This window comes from Nicotiana tabacum, chromosome 17 (assembly GCF_000715075.1).
Source record: "Nicotiana tabacum cultivar K326 chromosome 17, ASM71507v2, whole genome shotgun sequence".
Lineage (NCBI taxonomy): Eukaryota > Viridiplantae > Streptophyta > Magnoliopsida > Solanales > Solanaceae > Nicotiana > Nicotiana tabacum.
This window is the reverse complement of record NC_134096.1, coordinates 144,140,047-144,159,076: the sequence shown is the minus strand read 5'-3', so window position 1 is coordinate 144,159,076 and position 19,030 is coordinate 144,140,047. Positions and strand designations below refer to the sequence as shown.

The window sequence follows — 19,030 nt, the reverse complement described above, 5'->3', positions numbered from 1 at the left end:
GTCTATTACTCGTTAACTTTTTTCATCATGTGTTCTAATAGTTGCACTTATACGATACAATTGACAGCATCCACGAACCAAAATTCCTGCATTCGCCAAATGGAACGGAGGAAGAATAAAGTATTATTCTTTGTTTTTTTTTAATTAATTCTGCATTGAAAAGACAACGAATATATATATTAGATCTAAATGATAAAAAATAAAGTAATGGGTTATAAGTTATAACTTATTAACCCTTGGGTATTTTCTAAGGGTATTTTGGATTAAATAATACAGCATTATATTCTTATAAGTTCTACGTCATAAGTATTACTTTCCGAAAAAGAAACATTACCATCTATTAGGCGGCGGTATTCTTATATATAGGCTTATTGGTTTTAACCTACAGAGAGTTGGCAGTTCATATATATCTATATATAGTTCTTATATATAGGTAAGGTATATTGATTAGCCTTAGACAAAAAGAAGGAACCTGTTCTTTGCCCTAGAGAAAAACAGAAGAAGCGAGATATGAACAACTTCACTGTTTGAAACTACATCGAAGGGGCGTAAGGGATTGAGGCATAGATGATTATCATCCGTCTAACAACCCCTTGCCTCTTCGATGTGATTTCAATCTGTGAATGAACATTACGCCTATTGATCACAAATGAGCAACAAGTATTGTTTTTTACCTTCTTTCTCTTCTTTTTTGCAAAACAAAGTTCGCTCATTCTAGGTATGTAGTTTCACGTATCATTTGTTGAAGATATCACTTCTTTAAACCTTTGAATTTCATGTTTCTTTGTCGACCGTTGAAGATTTGGTTAGTTCGGGGTTACATGAAGAAGAAACGAAATCTTGGAATTATAGATTTTTTAACTTGTCATGTTTATAATACTTCTGCATATGATTCTCTTGTTTATGCATTATGTTAACAGCTATCTTCAACATTTGAACCTTCAATTCCCCATCTTTTTTTAAGTTTGCGGCAAGATTTTAGGATCAAATAGCATATACTAACCGGTTCGATTTCCTATATGTATATATTGGCATTGGAATTACTTTAGGGGGGAAAAAGGTTTTCATACATGCTACAGTTATTTTTTACAATCGATAAAGGTGATACACGCTCAACAATTAATGCTCCCAGAAATTTAACAGAAATCTTGATATATTTCTTGAGTTTCTTCTTGATTTGAACCCTTTTCCTTGCAGTTAGATGATATAAGATCATATACCTTAATTATTACTGTAGAAGGCAATTCCCAATTCAAAGCAGGATATTATATTGGCACACATATTTGTACGTACAAAAGATGCAAGCATGAGAAACTTTGTTCGATCAGTTAGTCATTGTAGGTAGATCATTAGCATCCAAAGGAAACAATTCACTCACTATATGCCGGCCAAGTTTTCCCTAAATTAGGCACTATGAAAAGTGATTAATAACTAGGCCACTCCTAACGATAGTTCTCATTGATCAGAATTGAGATGGGAGCAACTGTGCCGAACTTCTCCTTGGAATCCAGTAAGAACGCCAATATTTGACAGTTTAACCATGGCATGAGCAAACTCAGTCCTAAATATAGCCCCCTCATCCAAAGCATAATCCATCACCACCGCTGCCGTCTTTTCATTAGCCATCAACTGTTGATCAGCAAACAGCAGCCCTCGTCCTCTTGTCAGAGTCTTGTAGTAGTGATTATCAAATGATGTTCCAACCGAGGAAAGCGCTGACAGTCCCTGGGAGTATGATATAGCAGACTCACTCAGACCCCTCGCTGTATGTTCGTTGAACATATTGTTGATGGTGCTGTTATCGTCTGGACACTTCTGCATCAACTCTTCAAGAAAATCAGAAGGAATCGTTGGATCAGGTAAACCTGTCCCCATGAAATTACTGAGCCTTGGCCGAATGAATTCACAACCAATCTTCCCGATGTTATGTCCTCCTTCAGATGATGAAGAAAATAAACAGAAGAGAAATTTCAAAAGATGTACATGTGTTCCAAAAAAGGATGCAGACTACAACATATGAAAATTAAAGTATAGGATTAGAAGATTACCAAGTAGTGCCACTGTTTCCCTCTCATCAAATCCTCTGAGCGAAAACAGCCTAAGAGTTTCAGAGATATTCCCATTTGGTCGTGGAATTTCAGCCATTGCCTCATCAAAGAATGATTCCTTACTGTCCCTTCTGCCCGTAAGCACAGGATAATATAGACCACCAGCCTAAAATGTACAAAAGCAGCATGTGAAAGGGAAAGCTTAAAGATATAATACTTGATGATAAAGTGTCAATTTGTTCGCAAAACTAGAAGATATCAAAATGCACTGTTTATAAATATTGTACCATATTTTCGGAATTGTACCCTGTTAACATATATATGATACCTCTAAGAGGTGTAAAATGTTCTATTATGTACTAAATATCTGAATATGCACTACAAGATCATTCAACTAAACTACTTCAAAGATATAATACTTGGAGTTGAAATGCCAATTTGGTCCGCAAAGCTAGAAGATACCCTAATGCACTGTTTAAGAATATTGTCATATTTTCTGAACAATGCCCTGTTGACATGTAAATGATACCACTAGAAGGTGTAAAATGTTTTGTTATGTATTAAATATCTGAATATGCACTAGGATCGTTTAACTAAACTATTTCAAGAAAGATGGATTGCATGCTAGTGCATGAGTTACATCCATTTCACGCCAAATTCTATTCTCCAATTGCTCCTTGAACAGGAACACAGAACAGATCCATGTAAAATAGAAATTAAGTACTAAGAGTAAGAATGAAGAAATCAGCAAAAACCTTAAGGTGCTGGATTATAAGAAACAAAGGATATGGCGAAATTCATACCAGAACGATGCCATCTCTTGTTGCAAGGACAAGGATATCAGAACAAGAAACAACCCCAGGGCATGCCTCCTCAATCTCATCTTTTATCATATCAATGAAATCAAAGCCTTTCAATGTCCTATTTGGGATGGCGTCACGTTCAACAGTCCCATTCTCGTTATTACTGTCAGCTAGCAGAACAGATGCATCACAACCCTGAAATCAATGAAACAGAAACTTCACTGTCTGGAAACTCTGCCTTATCCAAAAAGAAAAGAAAAAAATTCATTGTCTGGAATTGTTTTCACAATCAGTCTGAGCTCCTTCTTTGCTAAATATCATTTCTCGACTCCCTTAGGACTCTAAAAGCTCACCTCTATTTCAGAAGTAATACCATCCCGCCCTCTTTTTATTACCCAAAGGATACATACACAGAGGGATATAACTACAGGTAAATATACATTAAAAAATATTCGGAACTCAATAAACATAAAACTGAGAAAGCAACTGATCCAAGATCAGGTAAAAGCTCCATCTGAATCAAACGACGAACACAAGGCACAAAGACACATGACAACATATGAAGAATCACATGTGCACAATGCACGAATCAAGATACGCGGCTAATTATTAAGAGAGAAGCATCCACAAGTACATCAAAGAAATGCATTTGCACGGGCGCGCATCAGGAACCAATGCAAATAAGAAATACAAAATTCACCAAGTATTGTCAATATATATCTACATGGACAAGACCAGTACAAAAAGTCAGCATAGAGCAAATAATTTGAAACTCAGTAAAAACACACTTCTAAAAATTGGGAGGATAACAGGAACTGACCCAATTGAAGCAGTTAAAGAACTTAACATAAAAGACTAAGACAAGAAAAGTTCACACGACGCAAGACAACAAATATCACAAGGCTAATTATAAAAGAAATGTCGACAAATCTATAAGAGAAATACATAAAATGAATTCACAATCGATACATGCATGGAACGTGTAACAGAGGAATAATAGTGACAAACAGTGAAAATACTAAAAATATTTTGTGTATCGAGGTCACATGCACTTGAGATTGTAGAACCTAAAAAACTAAGAACTGCATCAAATAACAGAAGGAACGACACAAAATAGATCAATTATCATCATTTTCTTGATAATACGAATTGGAGTTGCTTCCAAATATTAAAAGTGAAACAACATTAATGCAGCAATAGAGTACACAGCATAAGACGTTAGTCTCTTTTAATACGATTGCAAGCCTCTTTAATCCCCTTTCTCTGCTTCATTATTAAAGGTACTAAATCCTTTTCTTGATGTAATCAAGCTTACATTTTCAAAAGAAACGATTATACATAGGTGTGCGCACACCAGATTCATGAACAGATAAATATTTGTCCAAGACTGATGAGAAAATGAGATGAATAATTTACAGTTCCACAAAACCCAGTAAAAAGAACTCATGAACGATGCACATATCAAGAATCAGTAAAACAGTAAAAAATGACAAAATAAGAAATTGAATATACTTAATCAAAGGATTCAGAAAATGGAGAGTAGACGTACCCGAATGAAACAATCATGGAAGAGAAGGCGTAAGAGTTTTGCTGGGGCGTTGTGTTGCAGCTGAACAATTCTCAGCATCATTCTCCTCACAATGTTGTCAACATTCCCACATTTCTCCTCATAATAATCATATCGAAGGGGCGTACGAAATTGAGAAGCATTACCAGGGGCAGATTCTGTTTGCGCTGCCATTGTTGTCACAATGCTGGCAACCAAGAATGAGAAAACCGCCATTAAAGCCCAGTTCTTGTTTACCATTTTGAAAAGAGAGTAATGGAAAATGACGACTTAACAGAAAGTGAAAATTGGGAAAGCGTCGGTGAGGAATTGACACCTGACTTGCTTTCTAATCTACACCGCTATATATAACACAGAAAACTAGCTCGCGCGCGCGCCAGGGTTTGAAACAGAAGATGGAATATAACCGTATAACAAATAGCATTTCTTTTCTTTTTTTATTGGGCCAAGATTTTGATAGAATTGGATACATTGAGAGTGAGTATCCGAATTCCATGACTCAATTGAGAGCAAGGTCGATCAGAATTGTAAGGAACCTGAAGGGGGAACGGAGAAATGGAAGGGATTTAGGAGGAATTAGGAAAGTTCTGTAATGGGGGACACGTGTATATGTGTTATAGTGTAAAATAATAAAAAACTGATACTCTGAAAAATAATACTTAAAAAATAGCTAATATATAAAAGGTAACAGATGGACGGTTAAGTTCGAAGAAGGCAAGTTATATTTCACGAGTCAGGATTTTGCTTCTTGTGATATTATCATTCCTTTTTGGTGTAATTAGTTCGACCAATTTAAATTCACTTCGTGTAAGTGGCTATAATAGCGTTTGACCAAACTGGAAAAATTAACTTACTTTGAGAAGTGTTTTTGATAAGAAACAGTTTGTATTTAGCTAATTAATTTAAAAAGTACTTCTAAGCAGCAATTAATATTTGACCAAGCTTTTAAAAAATATTTTTAAGTATATTTTTCTCAAAAGTGCTTCTAGAAGAATCTACTTTTTCTGCTTCTCCTCAAAATACTTTTTTTCTCCTAAAGGTTTGGCCAAACACTTCAAATTTGAAAAAAAAATATTTTTTTTGAAAAACAAATGCTTTTGAACTAGGAGAAGCTTGGTCAAACAGACTATAAGTGTATTAAGCTGGATAAAAATACTTTCTATTAAAAAAACAAAATTCTAAAATCCTTTTTGCCTAACCAATTCGTGCACAACTTAATTCGCCACTCTACCGAAGATCGAACTACCACGCTCTTGAAACCTCGTAAATTTGCTTTTCTTTTATGAGAATACAAAGAAAATTACTAATTTCGCTTCTCGGACCCATTTGGTGTTTGAGCACCACCACCTTCACTGCTTTTACGTAACAGAATGAATTCGTCAATTCGATGCGATAGAGAACCGAAGGGATTATCCAATTCATCACTCAATTGGTAGAGGTCAAAAAGGATAGAGACATTATCATGTAAATCGGTTATAAGTGGGTTTCCATTAAATAATCAAATCATACAAAGATTTAAGTAGCAATTTTTTTTATGAGTGAGGGAACAAACATATAGAGTGCAAACATAGAGCCAATATGAAATCAATACAATTATTACTTAATTGATTCCCCCGACATTCAAACCAGCTAATAGCTAGAATGTGGAGAAAAAAAATTAAGAAGATTTAGCATACTACAAGAAAATGGTTTAGACTTTAGACCTCCAACGGCTCTAACTTCGTTGCCATAAATAAGTCTTTTGTCCTTATAGAATACCTCTCATCCACAATATTTAGTTTGCTCATAGCATTTGCTTTGGTTAATCACTTCTTTTCAATTCCTTATCTTCTTCTTTATAATTCAAGCATTTACAACTGTCTCTATCTATTAAATATTAATTGTTGTATATGTTTGTTTACCTGTAAAACTCTATTAAATATTAATTGTTGTATATGTTTGTTTATCCGTAAAAAAGTACAATTGAATTTGTTACGTGGTTAATAGACAAGCGAATTGATTTGATCCAAGAAATGATAAAGAGATAAAACTAATATTAAGCTTAGCAATTGAAATTGAATAAGATGACAAGCTTGGCTCCGAACGCAGTGCCTCCGAAAGCAAAAATGGAAATATCGACAAGGTGCAAATAAAATTCTTAAATTGAGAGCGAAAGTAGTAAAATAAAGCTTAGGTATGCAGAAAAATTTCTCTCTCTACAATGGTTGCAGAGCCTGCTATTTATAACTTTACCTAGGGACGAAACAAAGACCCTAGGATCAAGCTTCTCTTAAATGATAATAAAAGAGTCATTGATGAACATGTAACGACGGACCATGAATGCAAATATTCTCTGCAACGGTCGCTCATTTAATGTTAAAGAATATTCCCTCATTGAATGCTATCTGATGGCAAATTCTTGATCTTCCTCCGTTGACTACGCTCCCTTCGGGATTTATCTGGTGCTGATTACATTTGTTGTATCCGGTATTGCCTTTTGCATATCTTTGATTCCACGTGTCATGTTACCATTCGACTATATGTTATAAACAGGGGCGGAAGGGGGTTCATCCGAACCCTCTTCGCCGAAAAATTACACTATATATATAAAGCAAAATCTGTGTTTTACCTCTATATATTATGTTTTTAATTCCAACTAGCTATAATCTTTTTAAACTTTTTTTAACCCCCTTAGCGAAAAATTCTGCCTTCGCCACTGATTGTAAACCAATTTTACCCTATTAGTTATATGACCCTCCGGCATACAAATGAATGTATTGTTTTTGAATTCCAGTTAGGTTTATGAGAACTAATAATGACATTTAATTTTTTTTCTTTTCTAATATGCTTTTGTAACTTGTTTAATTTGTGGTGTATATGTTAATTAGCTCGACTAGTATTTGCATTCACAATACAATTGCCTGCACAACTATGTCAATTTTAATTTGTTTGAGATTTTTCTGATTTATGTTGGGCCAAATAAAAAAGATACCTTCAAATTATCAAGTTGAACAATTAATTTCCCCCTTCAAATAATGAAATACTCTAAACAACCATTCCTTATGTCGGAAATTGTTATAATTTTCCTTTTTCCCCCTTTTTTGATATAATTTATATACACTATACAGTGTACAATCCGAGTAGTTCAAAGAAAAGTTAGAAGCTTGAAATGTCGAACTAGTTTTGTATTAAGGCTGAGTTGTTTGATTGGCTGAGGCTGGCAGTATATAAATATGAAAGGTGCTACGTCACAAGTATTAATAGTTTCCAGAAAAGAAACGCTACCATGTATTAGGCGGTGGTAGTTTTATATATATAGGGATAGTGATTTTAACCCTAGTAGTATATATTGATTAGCAGAGTTTGCCTAGAGAGAAAAGGAAGAAGAACTTCATTGTTTGAAGCTACATCTGAGGGGCATACGGGACCGAGACATAGATGGTTATTATTATCGATGATCAGTCTACAAACCGATCCCGTACCTCTTACATGTGATTTTGATCAGTGAATGAACATTATATTATGCATATTGATCTACTACTGCTAGCTTAGAACAAATTAAAGGAGTAACATGTATGTATGTTTTTTTACTTTCTTTCTGTTCTTGTTTGCAAAACAAAGTTTGCTCATGCTAAATATATTATTTAGTTTCATCTATGTTGCGTTGGAAATCTTTCTTTGAAAACTAGAGTTATTATAATTCCATGTTTCATATTCGCCGACCACCTAAGAAATTAAGAGAAACGAAATTTTTGATAATCTTTTTTTTATGATGATGTCTATAGTTTCCATGTATATGATTCTCTTGTTTATGCATGATATTAACATCTTCAAGAATTAAACATTCTATTAACATCTTCAAGAAATAAACCTTCCCTTCTTTTTTTCTTTTTCAATGTGCGGCATGATTTTAGGAAAAAGATAGCATGAACGAACTGGTTCGATTTTTGCGTCGGAACTACTTCCAGGGAAAAGGAAGGGTTTCCATAAATATTACAATTATTTTTCCACAACCGATAATGGTGATAGTATACTCGCCCAGCAATGTTTCCAGAAATTTAAAAATTCTGGATAAAATCTTGAATTTCATCTTGATTTGAACCCTATTTCTTGCAGCGCGATGATATAAGATATCCGTACCTTAAAAGCAGAATATTATATTGGCGCACATATGTGTACGTAAAGCTGCAAGCATGAGAAACTTTGTTAAGTCAATCAGTGATCGTAACTAGATCCATTAGTATCCAAAGAGAAAATTTCACTGAATGCCACCTAAATCAGACACTAGGAAAAGTCATGAATAACTAACTAGTCTACTCCTCCCAGGTAGTTCTCATTGATCAGAATTGAGATGGGAGCAACTGTGCCGAACTTCTCCTTGGGATCCAGTAAGAATACCAATATTTGACAATTTAGCCATGGCATGTGCTAACTCAATCTTTTCATATTAATAATCCATCACCACCGCTGCTGTCTTTTCATTAGCCATCAACTGTTGATCAGCAAACAGCAGCCCTGTTTTAGTAGTGATTATCAAATGAAGTTCCAACCGAGGAAAGCGCTGACAGTCCCTGGGAGTATGACATAGCAGACTCACTCAGACCCCTAGCTATATGTTCGTTCAACATATTGTTGATGGTGCTATTATCGTCTGGACACTTCCGCATCAACTCTTCAAGGAAGTCAAAAGGAATTGTTGGATCAGGTAAACCTGTCCCCATAAAATTACTGAGCCTTGGCCGAATAAATTCACAACCAATCTTCCCGATGTTATGTCCTCCTTCAGATGATGAAGAAAATAAAAAGAAGAGAAATTTCAAAAGAAGTACATGTGTTAAAAAGAGGATGCAGACTCCAGCATATGAAAATTATAGTAGTAGGATTAGAAGATATTCCAAGTAATGCCACTGTTTCCCTCTCATCAAATCCTCTGAGCGAAAACAGCTTAAGAGTTTCAGTGATATTCCCATCTGGTCGTGAAATTTCAGGCATTGCCTCATCAAAGAATGACTCCTTACTGTCCCTTCTGCCCGTAAGCACAGGATAATATAGACCACCAGCCTAAAATGAAAGCTTAAAGATATGTAGTAATACTTGATGATAAAGTGTCAATTTGTTCCCAAAACTAGAAGATATCATAATGCACTGTTTATAAATATTGTACTACCTCCGTTCAAGTTTATGTGAACCTATTTCATTATTGGTCTGTTCCAAAAAGAATGACCCCCTTCTAAATTTTGAAACAATTTTGCTTAAACTTACATTTCTACCCTTAATGAGAAGCTTTTATAACCACAAAAATACTGTAGGCTCCTTTTTGAATTGTTTAGGACCACAAATTCCAAAAGTCTTCATTTTTTCTTAAACTTCGTGCCCAATCAAACAGGTTCACATAAATTGGAATTGAGGGAGTACCATATTTTCAGAAGTGTGCCCTGTTAACTATATGATACCTCTAAGAGGTGTAAAGTATAAATGAACAGAGAGTTTATGATGAAGTTGTTATCTTTCATTGATAGGAGCTGTAAATATATAGAGTTTACAAGAGATTAAACTTGAAAAGATAAGTACAAGGAAGATACGGATATACATGGATACATATCATGATTAGTTTGAATGTAACTAAAATCTAGGAAATGGTCGGATCATGTTAATATGTAATCCTTTATCATTATCCTTTATCATGCCCCCGCAAGATTGGCGGGATTGAGAGGAGGCCAATCTTGGTAACTTGTTGAAGGAATTGCTGCTTTGGAAGCGGTTTGGTTAGCGGATCTGCAAGTTGTTCACCTGCTGGTATATGTTTCACACAAATTTCTCTCTTGGCAACTTGATCGCGAACAAAGTGAAAGTCGATTGCTACATGTTTCATTCTACTATGGAAGACAGGATTTTTGCAGAGGTATGTAGCACCAATATTATCACAATATATGACAGGAGCTTTGAGCCGGGGTAAGGAAAGCACACGAAGCAGATGAGATAGCCAATTTATCTCTGCCACTGTTGTTGCCACTGCCTTATATTCTGCTTCAGTGGATGAGCGAGCAACTGTACGTTGTTTCTTTGAGGACCAGCTAATTGGAGTGGACCCAAGAAATACTATGTAAGCTGATGTGGACATACGGTCATCATGGTTCCCTGCCCAGTCAGCATCTGAAAATGCTGTGAGTGAAAGAGAGGTGGACTGTTTAATATGCAGACCATATGTGATTGTATTCTTGAGGTACCTGGGAAGTCTTTTGACTGCTTGCCAATGTTTAGTAGTCGGACAATGCATGAATTGAGCTAACTTATTAACTGCAAAGCAAATGTCTGGACGAGTGAAAGAGAGGTATTGCAAGGCACCTATGGCACGTCGATATTCGGTTGCATCTGTTGGAGCTGAACCATCATTGGCCGTCAAGACTTCAGAGGAAGACATTGGAGTGGATACACCTTTAGCATTTAGCATATGGTGACGTTCTAACACATCTGAGATATACTTATGTTGTGTGAGAAGTAATCCGCCATTGCCGGGAGTGATTCGACACCAAGAAAGTAATGAAGATGCCCCAAATCTTTCAAAGAAAATCGATTGGCCAGTGTTGTGACGAGCGAGCGAACAGCGAATACCGAGATGCTTGTAAGAATAATATCGTCTACATAGACTAGAAGAAACAAGTGATTGTCTGACCGAGCATTAGTGAAACCATACGAGATAAGAAAGGAACGAAGCTCCATGTACCAAGCACGTGGAGCCTGTCATAGACCATAAATTATCTTCTTCAAAAGACACACATGATTGGGAAATCGAGTGTCCTCGAAGACTTGGGGTTGCTTCATAAAAACAGTGTCATGCAAAGAGCCTTGTAAGAAGGCATTATTGACATCTAACTGGTGGATGGTCCAACCCAGGGTTACGGCAACAGTGATGATAAATCGGATTGTGATGTGTTTTGCAACAGGGCTAAAGGTGGAGTCGAAGTCAAGGCCAGGTCTTTGGCTATACCCTTTCGCTACAAGACGTGCTTTGTAGCGTTCTACCGTGCCGTCCGTATTGTGCTTGATTTTGAAGATCCATTTGCAACCTACAACATTTTGGTGAGGAGATGGGGGTACTCCAGGTTTGGCTACGTAGAAGAGCATAAAATTCTACTTGCATTGCAGCACGCCATTCAGGATATTTAGATGCTTGACGATAAGTGCTAGGTGCTAAAGGGAGTGCCGACAACCCTGTGGTGGCTAGGTAATCAAAGACTTCTTTGGGCTTGAAAATGTTGTTCATAGAGCGTGTCACTGGTCTATTTTGGGAGGCTGTAGGCTGAGGTGACGTGTAATTTGGAAGTATATTTGATTGTACAGTAGAAGAGTTGGTGGAATCGGGGTATGGTGTTGGTGAGGCAGACTTGTTAGTGTTACTGGATGGGGGATCAGGGTTGTTTTCCACATGTGCAGGAGGGATTAAGGAAGGGGAGAGATGTGAAGAACTTACCTGTGAAGTTGGGGCAGCATGCTCTTCTTCGTTCAAGGCAGGATCTTGGGGAAGTCTATGCGCCGTTAGAATTGGCAGATCTTCATGTAGGTTGGATATGGATTTGGAGGTTGTGTCTTCAGTAATTGATGGTGTTGCAAAAATGGGAGAAAGCCATGGTGCTAAATCTTTTGGCATGACACAAGGCAGATTTGTTTGGTAATCTTTGAAAGGAAATACTGATCCAACAAAGATAACATGTCTAGATGAATAAAAATTTTGATGTTGAGGGTCATAGCAGATGTAGCTGCTGGAAGCTTTGGCATACCCCATGAAGACACATGGTCTTGATTTACTGTCCAGCTTATGATTAGTATATGGCTTAAGCCATGGGTAACATAGACAACCTAAGACACGTAACTTAGAATAATTAGGTGAGGTATGAAATATTGCTTCGTAAGGTGATTTATTATTTTGATTGGGGGAAGGTAAACGATTAATTAAGTATACTGCTGCTTGACATGCGAGAGACCAGAAAGAGAGTGGAATTGAAGCATGGTGCATTAGCGTGAGAGTCGTCTCTATTATGTGACGATGCTTTCTTTCGGCTGTGCCTACGTGTTGGGGAGTATAAGGTGGACTCGTAAGGTGTTGAATACCATGTCTATTAAGCAAGGAGCACATACCAACGTATTCACCACCCCCGTCGCTATAAACAGACCTAATGGAAGTATTAAAATATCGTTCAACCTGATTTTTGAAGTTATCAGAAATATTGGTGACATCAAATTTTTGTCCAGAAGTAAAGAGCCAAGAGTACTTGTGAAATGATCAACAAAGACTATGTAATAGTGAGTTTTATCTAAAGAAATGACCGGTGAAGGTCCCCACACATCAGAATAAAGAATATCAAGAGGACGGACACTTTGCAAGGTGTTGATGCCAAAAGATAGTCTATGGCTTTTATTAGATAAACAAGAATCACAGAAGGTAAAAGACATAGATGTAGAGACTGGAAGATTCAATGATGAAACAATCAACTTGGTTATTCGAGGTTGCGGGTGTCCAAAGCGAGCATGCCATAAGTGTAGTGAAGGACGACAGGTGGAGGTTGCGAACTGGGTGGTCGCTAGTGATATCCTAGTGGTTGATTGGGTTGATGGCCATTCATATAGATCCCCATTATTCCGGTCTTGAAAAAGTGATGCCCCCGTTCTCAGATCCTTCACAAGAAAATAATATGGGAAAAATTCAATAGATGTATTATTTTGTCTGCAAAACTTAGCTACTGAAATAAGATTTTTTCGAATATTTGGAGCACACAACACGTTATTAAGCACAAAAGGACTGGAATGGGAAGAGGTCTTTGGGAGAGAGGTATCACCTATGTGAGAAATAAGAATACGGTTACCGTCACCAATGATAATCTCATCCGATCCAGAGAAGTCTGATACTGACGGAAGATTTTGTGGATCATTTGTCATGTGGTGCGAAGCTCCTGAGTCAATTACCCACCGACTATTTGGGGTGTTAGTGCGAGCAGCAAAATTCGCTTGTATTTCAGCAGTAGAGTGAGATCTTGATCGGCAAACTTTGGCTATATGTCCAAATTTATCACAGAGTTGACATTGAATGCGATAATTATTAGACTCCCTTGATGGATTTCTATTTTGTTGTCTGTACTGATTATTGATGTTGGGTTGTTCATTCATGGGAAACGATTTGCAATTGGTGTTGTAGTTATTACGCGATCTGCTTCCCAAGTTTGTGGAGTTCCTCTGATTGAGTTGAGCAGTGATGATTAGTTGTTCCTTCTTGGCATCTTCATGTTTGAGGAAGACTTCATGTCCAAGTAGCTTGTCGTAGAGTTCCTCAAAGCTTATTGGTGTGTCACGGGCACGGATGGCTGCAGAGATCTCTTTGTACTCAGGTCCCAAACCACTAAGAACTTTAATTGTTAATTCTTCACTGCTAAGAGGGGAGCCTGAGGCAGCTAGTTCATCTGCAAGAGTCTTGACATAACAATAACAACAACCCAGTATAATCCCACAGTGGGGTCTGGGGAGGGTAGTGTATACGCAGACCTTACCCCTACCCTGGGGTAGAGAGGCTGTTTCCGATAGACTCTTGGCTCCCTCCCTCCAAGAACTCCCTACCTTGCTCTTGGGGTGACTCGAACTCACAATCTCTTGGTTGAAAGTGGAGGGTGCTCACCACTAGAGCAACTCACTCTTGTCATCTGCAAGAGTCTTGATCTCTCCCATAAATTCAGCAACGGACCTGGAGCTTCGCTTAAGAGTGGATAGTTGTTCACGAAGTCCAAAAATACGGGCTTGTGATTTGTTTGCATATGCAGTATGTAGACTTTGCCAAGCAGTTGCAGCTGTTGGGGCATTAGCAATAACTGGTGCAATCGTGCTATCTACCGAGGCCATGATTGCATTTCGGAGAAGACTATCATGTCTTGTCCAGATTTTGTAAGTCGGGTTGAGCGTTTGTTGAGTATTTGAGCCATTTTGTTGAGTTGAGAAACTGTGGAGGAAACGGTTCAGTGCCGTCGAGATAGCCCATAAGATCATAGCCAAAGATAAGGGTAGATATTTGTGCTTTCCAAGTAGAAAAATTATGGCTCCCAGTGAGTTTCAAGGGTAGTTGCGAAGCTGCATTGATTGAGATCAGTTGGGGCTGTTGTGGGATACCAGATGCAGCAGTCACAATTGTTGTTGTGTTGGCTGTGGAACCCATGGTTTGTGTGGTAAATATTGGTAATTGGTTTGAGGAGAAAGTGAAGTTGCAATGTTGGTTAGCCTTTTTACCAGAATCGAGAGGCTCTTTAGAGCATTTGCTGGCCTGATACCATATAAATGAACAGAGAGTTTATGATGAAGTTGTTATCTTTCATTAATAGGAGCTGTAAATATATAGAGTTTACAAGAGATTAAACTTGAAAAGATAAGTACAAGGAAGATACGGCAACATGGATACATATCATGATCGGTTTGAATGTAACTAAAATCTAGGAAATGGTTGGATCATGTTAATCTGTAATCCTTTATCATAAAGCATTTTGTTATGTCCTAGATATCTGAATATGCACTACAAGATCATTTAACTAAACTATTTCAAAGATATAATAGTTTAAAGATACAAACTTGATGTTGAAATGCCAATTTGGTTGGCACAGCTAAAAGATACCATAATGCACTGGTTATGAATATTCCCATATTTCCAGAACTGTGCCCTGTTAACATATACTATATGATACCACTAGAAGGTGTAAAATGTTTTTTTATGTACTAAATATCTGAATATGACACTACAAGATTGTTTAAAAACTATTTTAAGAAAGATGGCACACATACCACTAGAAGGTGTAAAATGTTTCGCTATGTATTGAATATCTGAATATGCATTACAAGATCGTTTAACTTGTTCAAGAAAGATGGCACGCATGCTAGTGCATGAGTTACATCCATTTCACTTGCCAGAGTCGACTCTCCAGTTGCACCTTGAACTGGATCACGAAACAGATCCATGTAAAATAGAAAGTAAGTACTATTAAGAGTAAGAATGAGGAAATCAGTAAAGAAAAGCTGCTGGACTATAAGAAACAAAGGATATGGGGCAAATTCATACCAGAGCGATGCCATCTCTCGTTGCAAGGACAAGGATATCAGAACAAGAGACAATCCCAGGGCATTTCTCCTCAATCTCATCCTTTATCATGTCAATGATATCGAAGCCTTTCAATGTCCTGTTCGGGATGGCCTCACGTTCAACATGAGTCCCATTCTCATTACTGTCAGCTAGAAGAACAGATGCATCACAACCCTGAAAAATCAGTAAAACACAAAACTCATTGTCTGGAAACTCTACCTTATGAAAAAAAAACAAAAACAATAAAGTCATTGTCTGGATCTGTTTTCACAATCTGCTCCGAGATCCTTCTTTTGCTTAATATCATTTCTTGACTCCCTTAGGACTCTAAAAGCTCACCTCTACCTTTTCAGAAGTAATGCCATCTCATCCTCTTTTTATTACCCATAGGAAAAGTGGGAAAAGGAGTGTCGGTACTGGGTACACACATAAAGGAATATAACTACAGGTAAATATACATTAGAAAAAAAAAATGAATAAGTGAATCTGCTGAAACTAGTGAGAAGAACAGTACATGTTTTTATCTTTATGTACGCATTCCAAACTGAGAAAGCAATATACCAAATTGGATCAGTTAAAACCTACATCTTGAATCAGAGGACGAACACAATGCACAAAGACACATTACAACATATGAAGAATCACAGTGCACAATGCACAAATCAAGATCACACGGCTAATTATAAAGAAAGAAGCATACACAAGTGAATCAAAGAAAAAAAATAAGAAAAAATACAAATGCACAAAATCGTGCGCGCATTAGGAACCAATGCCAAATATGGAAAAATACAAAATCCACAAAAGTATTGTAAATACACATATTCATGGACAAAACCAGTATAGATAAATCAACATAGAGAAACTAATTTGAAATAAGTAAAAACACACTTCTGAAAATAGGGAGGATGAAGAAGTTAAGGACCTTTATGCAAAAGACTGAGAAGGCACAAAAAGTTCACACAATGCAACACAACAAACATCACAAGGCTAACTATAAAAGAAATGTCTACAAACGTATAAGAGAAATACATAAAATGAAGTCACATCCGATACATGCATGGGGTGTAACAGTCTAACAGAGGAATAATAGTGACAAACGGCTGGAAGTACGTATTTGTGTTCAGATCGCGGACACATGCATTTGAGATTGTACAGCCAAAAAAGGTAAGAACTGCATCAAATAACAGAAGGAAAGACACAAAACAGATCATTTATCGTCATTTTCTTGAAAATAAGAATTAGACTTGCTTCCAAAAAAATTAAAGTGCAACAGTAGAGTTGACAGTGTAAGACGTTAGTCTCCAATAATACGATTGCAAGCCTCTTCAATCCCCTTTCTCTGCTTCATTGCAAGCCTCTTCAATCCCCTTTCTCTGCTTCATTATAAAAGGTTCTAAGTCGTTTTCTTGATTTAATCATGCTTAAATTTTCAAAAAGAAAGATTATACCTAGGCGTGCGGACAATAGATTCATGAACAGACAAATATGCTTCTAGAGTGATGAGAAAAATTAAATGAATAATACTATATTCCAGGAAACTCAGAAAAACCCCAATAAATGATGTACATATCAAGAGTCAGCAAACTGTATACGTACAAGAAAATAGAAATAAAGAGTACGAATAGAAGAACACCATTGCACATACAAGAGCACCTAAAATTTGGGAAAGACACAACAAAAAATATGAAAGTCAATATATTTAATCAAGGATTCAGAAAATGGAGAGTAAACATACCCGAATGAAACAATCATGGAAAAGAAGGCGTAAGAGTTGAGCTGGGGCGTTGTGTTGCAGCTGGACAATTCTCTGCATCGTTGACCACACAATCTTCTAAATATCCTCGCATTTCTCATCATAATAACCATATCCGAGGGGCATACTGTCATGACTCAATTTCATCTATAGGTCGTGATGGCGCCTAACACTAAAGCTAGTCAACCCAACTAGTAATTTAAACTCATATTCAATTCTTTGAGTACTTAAACTCTTCTTTCTTGCAAGAACTAAAACAATAGGCCCATTTCCATTTTCTTGGCTTCGGTTTCCATTTTGACACCTTAACTAAGCTCATTACCTAACTTCAACCTAAATCAATGTATACCTATTAAACACAAAAACTGACATGGCAAGAGAATTGTATTTCACCCCCTCTTACGCGCGTGAATTTAATGGGTTTGAGATCATGTTTTTTTTTTGTTTAAATCAAAATTGACTTTTTTTTCTAAAGGCCACCCATAACCACCTGATCCGCGACGAGTAACGAAAGCAGAAAAAGAACGACAATAAATTTTATTGCTGGAATTAATGGAGATCGCCGGAAAAGTCAGAACTCCGGCCAGGTCCAAAGAGGCGACAAGCAACAGTAATATGTTATCAAAGTTTTAACATTTACACACCAAGCACGAAACCAGTAATAGACAGAACACGAACGAATCTCCGATACCACAATGATGGAAGACCAGAAATGGTGATAAATGTCGCCGATTTTAATGGTAGCCCCCGAAATATTAAATGTCTGGTTACTTCTTTCAGTTCTGCTCTTTTATCAGTTAAAACAACAACGAAACAAAATAATAGAGATGAAGGAGGAAAGGAAATGAGCAATGGCCGGTGGTTGCTAGAATCGCCGGATTCTTTTTTGTTTCTTCCTTTTTTTTCTCAACTTGGATTTTTTCTTCTCCAGTTAGCTAAAAGAAGGGATTTTCAACCCAAAAAAGAAAGAAAAAAAATTGACATAAATTTCTCCCTTTCCCAGATATGAAAATCCAAAAACGGTACCTGTGTTTTTTCCTTTTGGCAGATGAAAACGGTAGTCTTCTGGTGGTTGAAGAGCCAAGGAGATTGGGGAAGACGAAGGTGGGTTTCTATAGAAGGGGCTGGTGGGATTCCATGGAATGAAAAAAGAAAGGGGGTGGTTGGGAAGAAGGTGACGGTGGGAGGGGGGTGTTTAAAATAAATCTTTTTTGTTTTCAAAACTTCTTTTTGACTATTTTCCAAATGCCACATGTCTCCCTCTTATTTGTCATTTTGCTAAGTCATTCATGTGTGAATTACACGCACCTTATTGTTTTTACTGGTTATGAGTAAAGTGTTCAATAGATCACTTTATATAATATTAAAATGTTCAATAGGAAAAACGCTAAGTTAAAGTATCAAAATAGAAACTGGAGCCAAGTTTAAGGGGCTGTACACCTATTTGGCCAAAATAATATGAAAAGACCTAGTAAATTAAAATAATCAAAAAATATAATATTAAAGTGTTCAATAGGAAAAACGCTAAGTTAAAGTATCAAAATGGAAACTGGAGCCAAGTTTAAGGAGTCGTACACTAAACAATATGAAAAGACCTAGTAAATTATAATAATCAAAAAAAAAAATTTAATCAAGCGCAGGTGTGATTGAAGCCACTTCCCCTTCCGCTTCTGCGATTAAAGCTCGCATCTGCGAGGGGTCGCACCTGCGGCTGTACAAGCGCAGGTGCCAACGTACCAGAAGCAGAAAGCTTCAGCATTTTTCTCCTAAGTC

At 36.9% G+C, this 19,030-nt stretch overlaps 2 protein-coding genes across 3 annotated transcripts; both read right to left on the bottom strand.

Moving 5' to 3' along the window:
* Positions 1–1,250: 1,250 nt before the first annotated feature.
* Positions 1,251–5,022, bottom strand: LOC107776268 (putative Peroxidase 48). Of its 2 annotated transcripts, XM_016596145.2 has the most exons (5): positions 4,735–5,022; positions 4,401–4,605; positions 2,852–3,046; positions 2,049–2,214; positions 1,251–1,934 (listed from the first exon to the last, which is right to left on the bottom strand). In XM_016596145.2, exons 2-5 carry the CDS (start codon positions 4,590–4,592, stop codon positions 1,456–1,458), a joined length of 1,032 nt encoding a protein of 343 aa, XP_016451631.2. In that variant the 5' UTR covers positions 4,593–4,605; positions 4,735–5,022; the 3' UTR covers positions 1,251–1,455. The 2 variants fall into 2 exon arrangements, with proteins under 2 accessions (XP_016451631.2, XP_016451630.2); XM_016596144.2 differs by having other exon boundaries at positions 4,401–5,022.
* A 3,893-nt stretch (positions 5,023–8,915) lies between these two features.
* Positions 8,916–18,410, bottom strand: LOC107776270 (putative Peroxidase 48). Its single transcript, XM_075233811.1, has 4 exons — positions 17,240–18,410; positions 15,484–15,678; positions 9,295–9,458; positions 8,916–9,179 (listed from the first exon to the last, which is right to left on the bottom strand). The coding sequence occupies exons 1-4, from the start codon at positions 17,315–17,317 to the stop codon at positions 8,918–8,920; spliced, it is 699 nt and encodes a 232-aa protein (XP_075089912.1). The 5' UTR covers positions 17,318–18,410; the 3' UTR covers positions 8,916–8,917.
* Between the last annotated feature and the right edge of the window lie 620 nt (positions 18,411–19,030).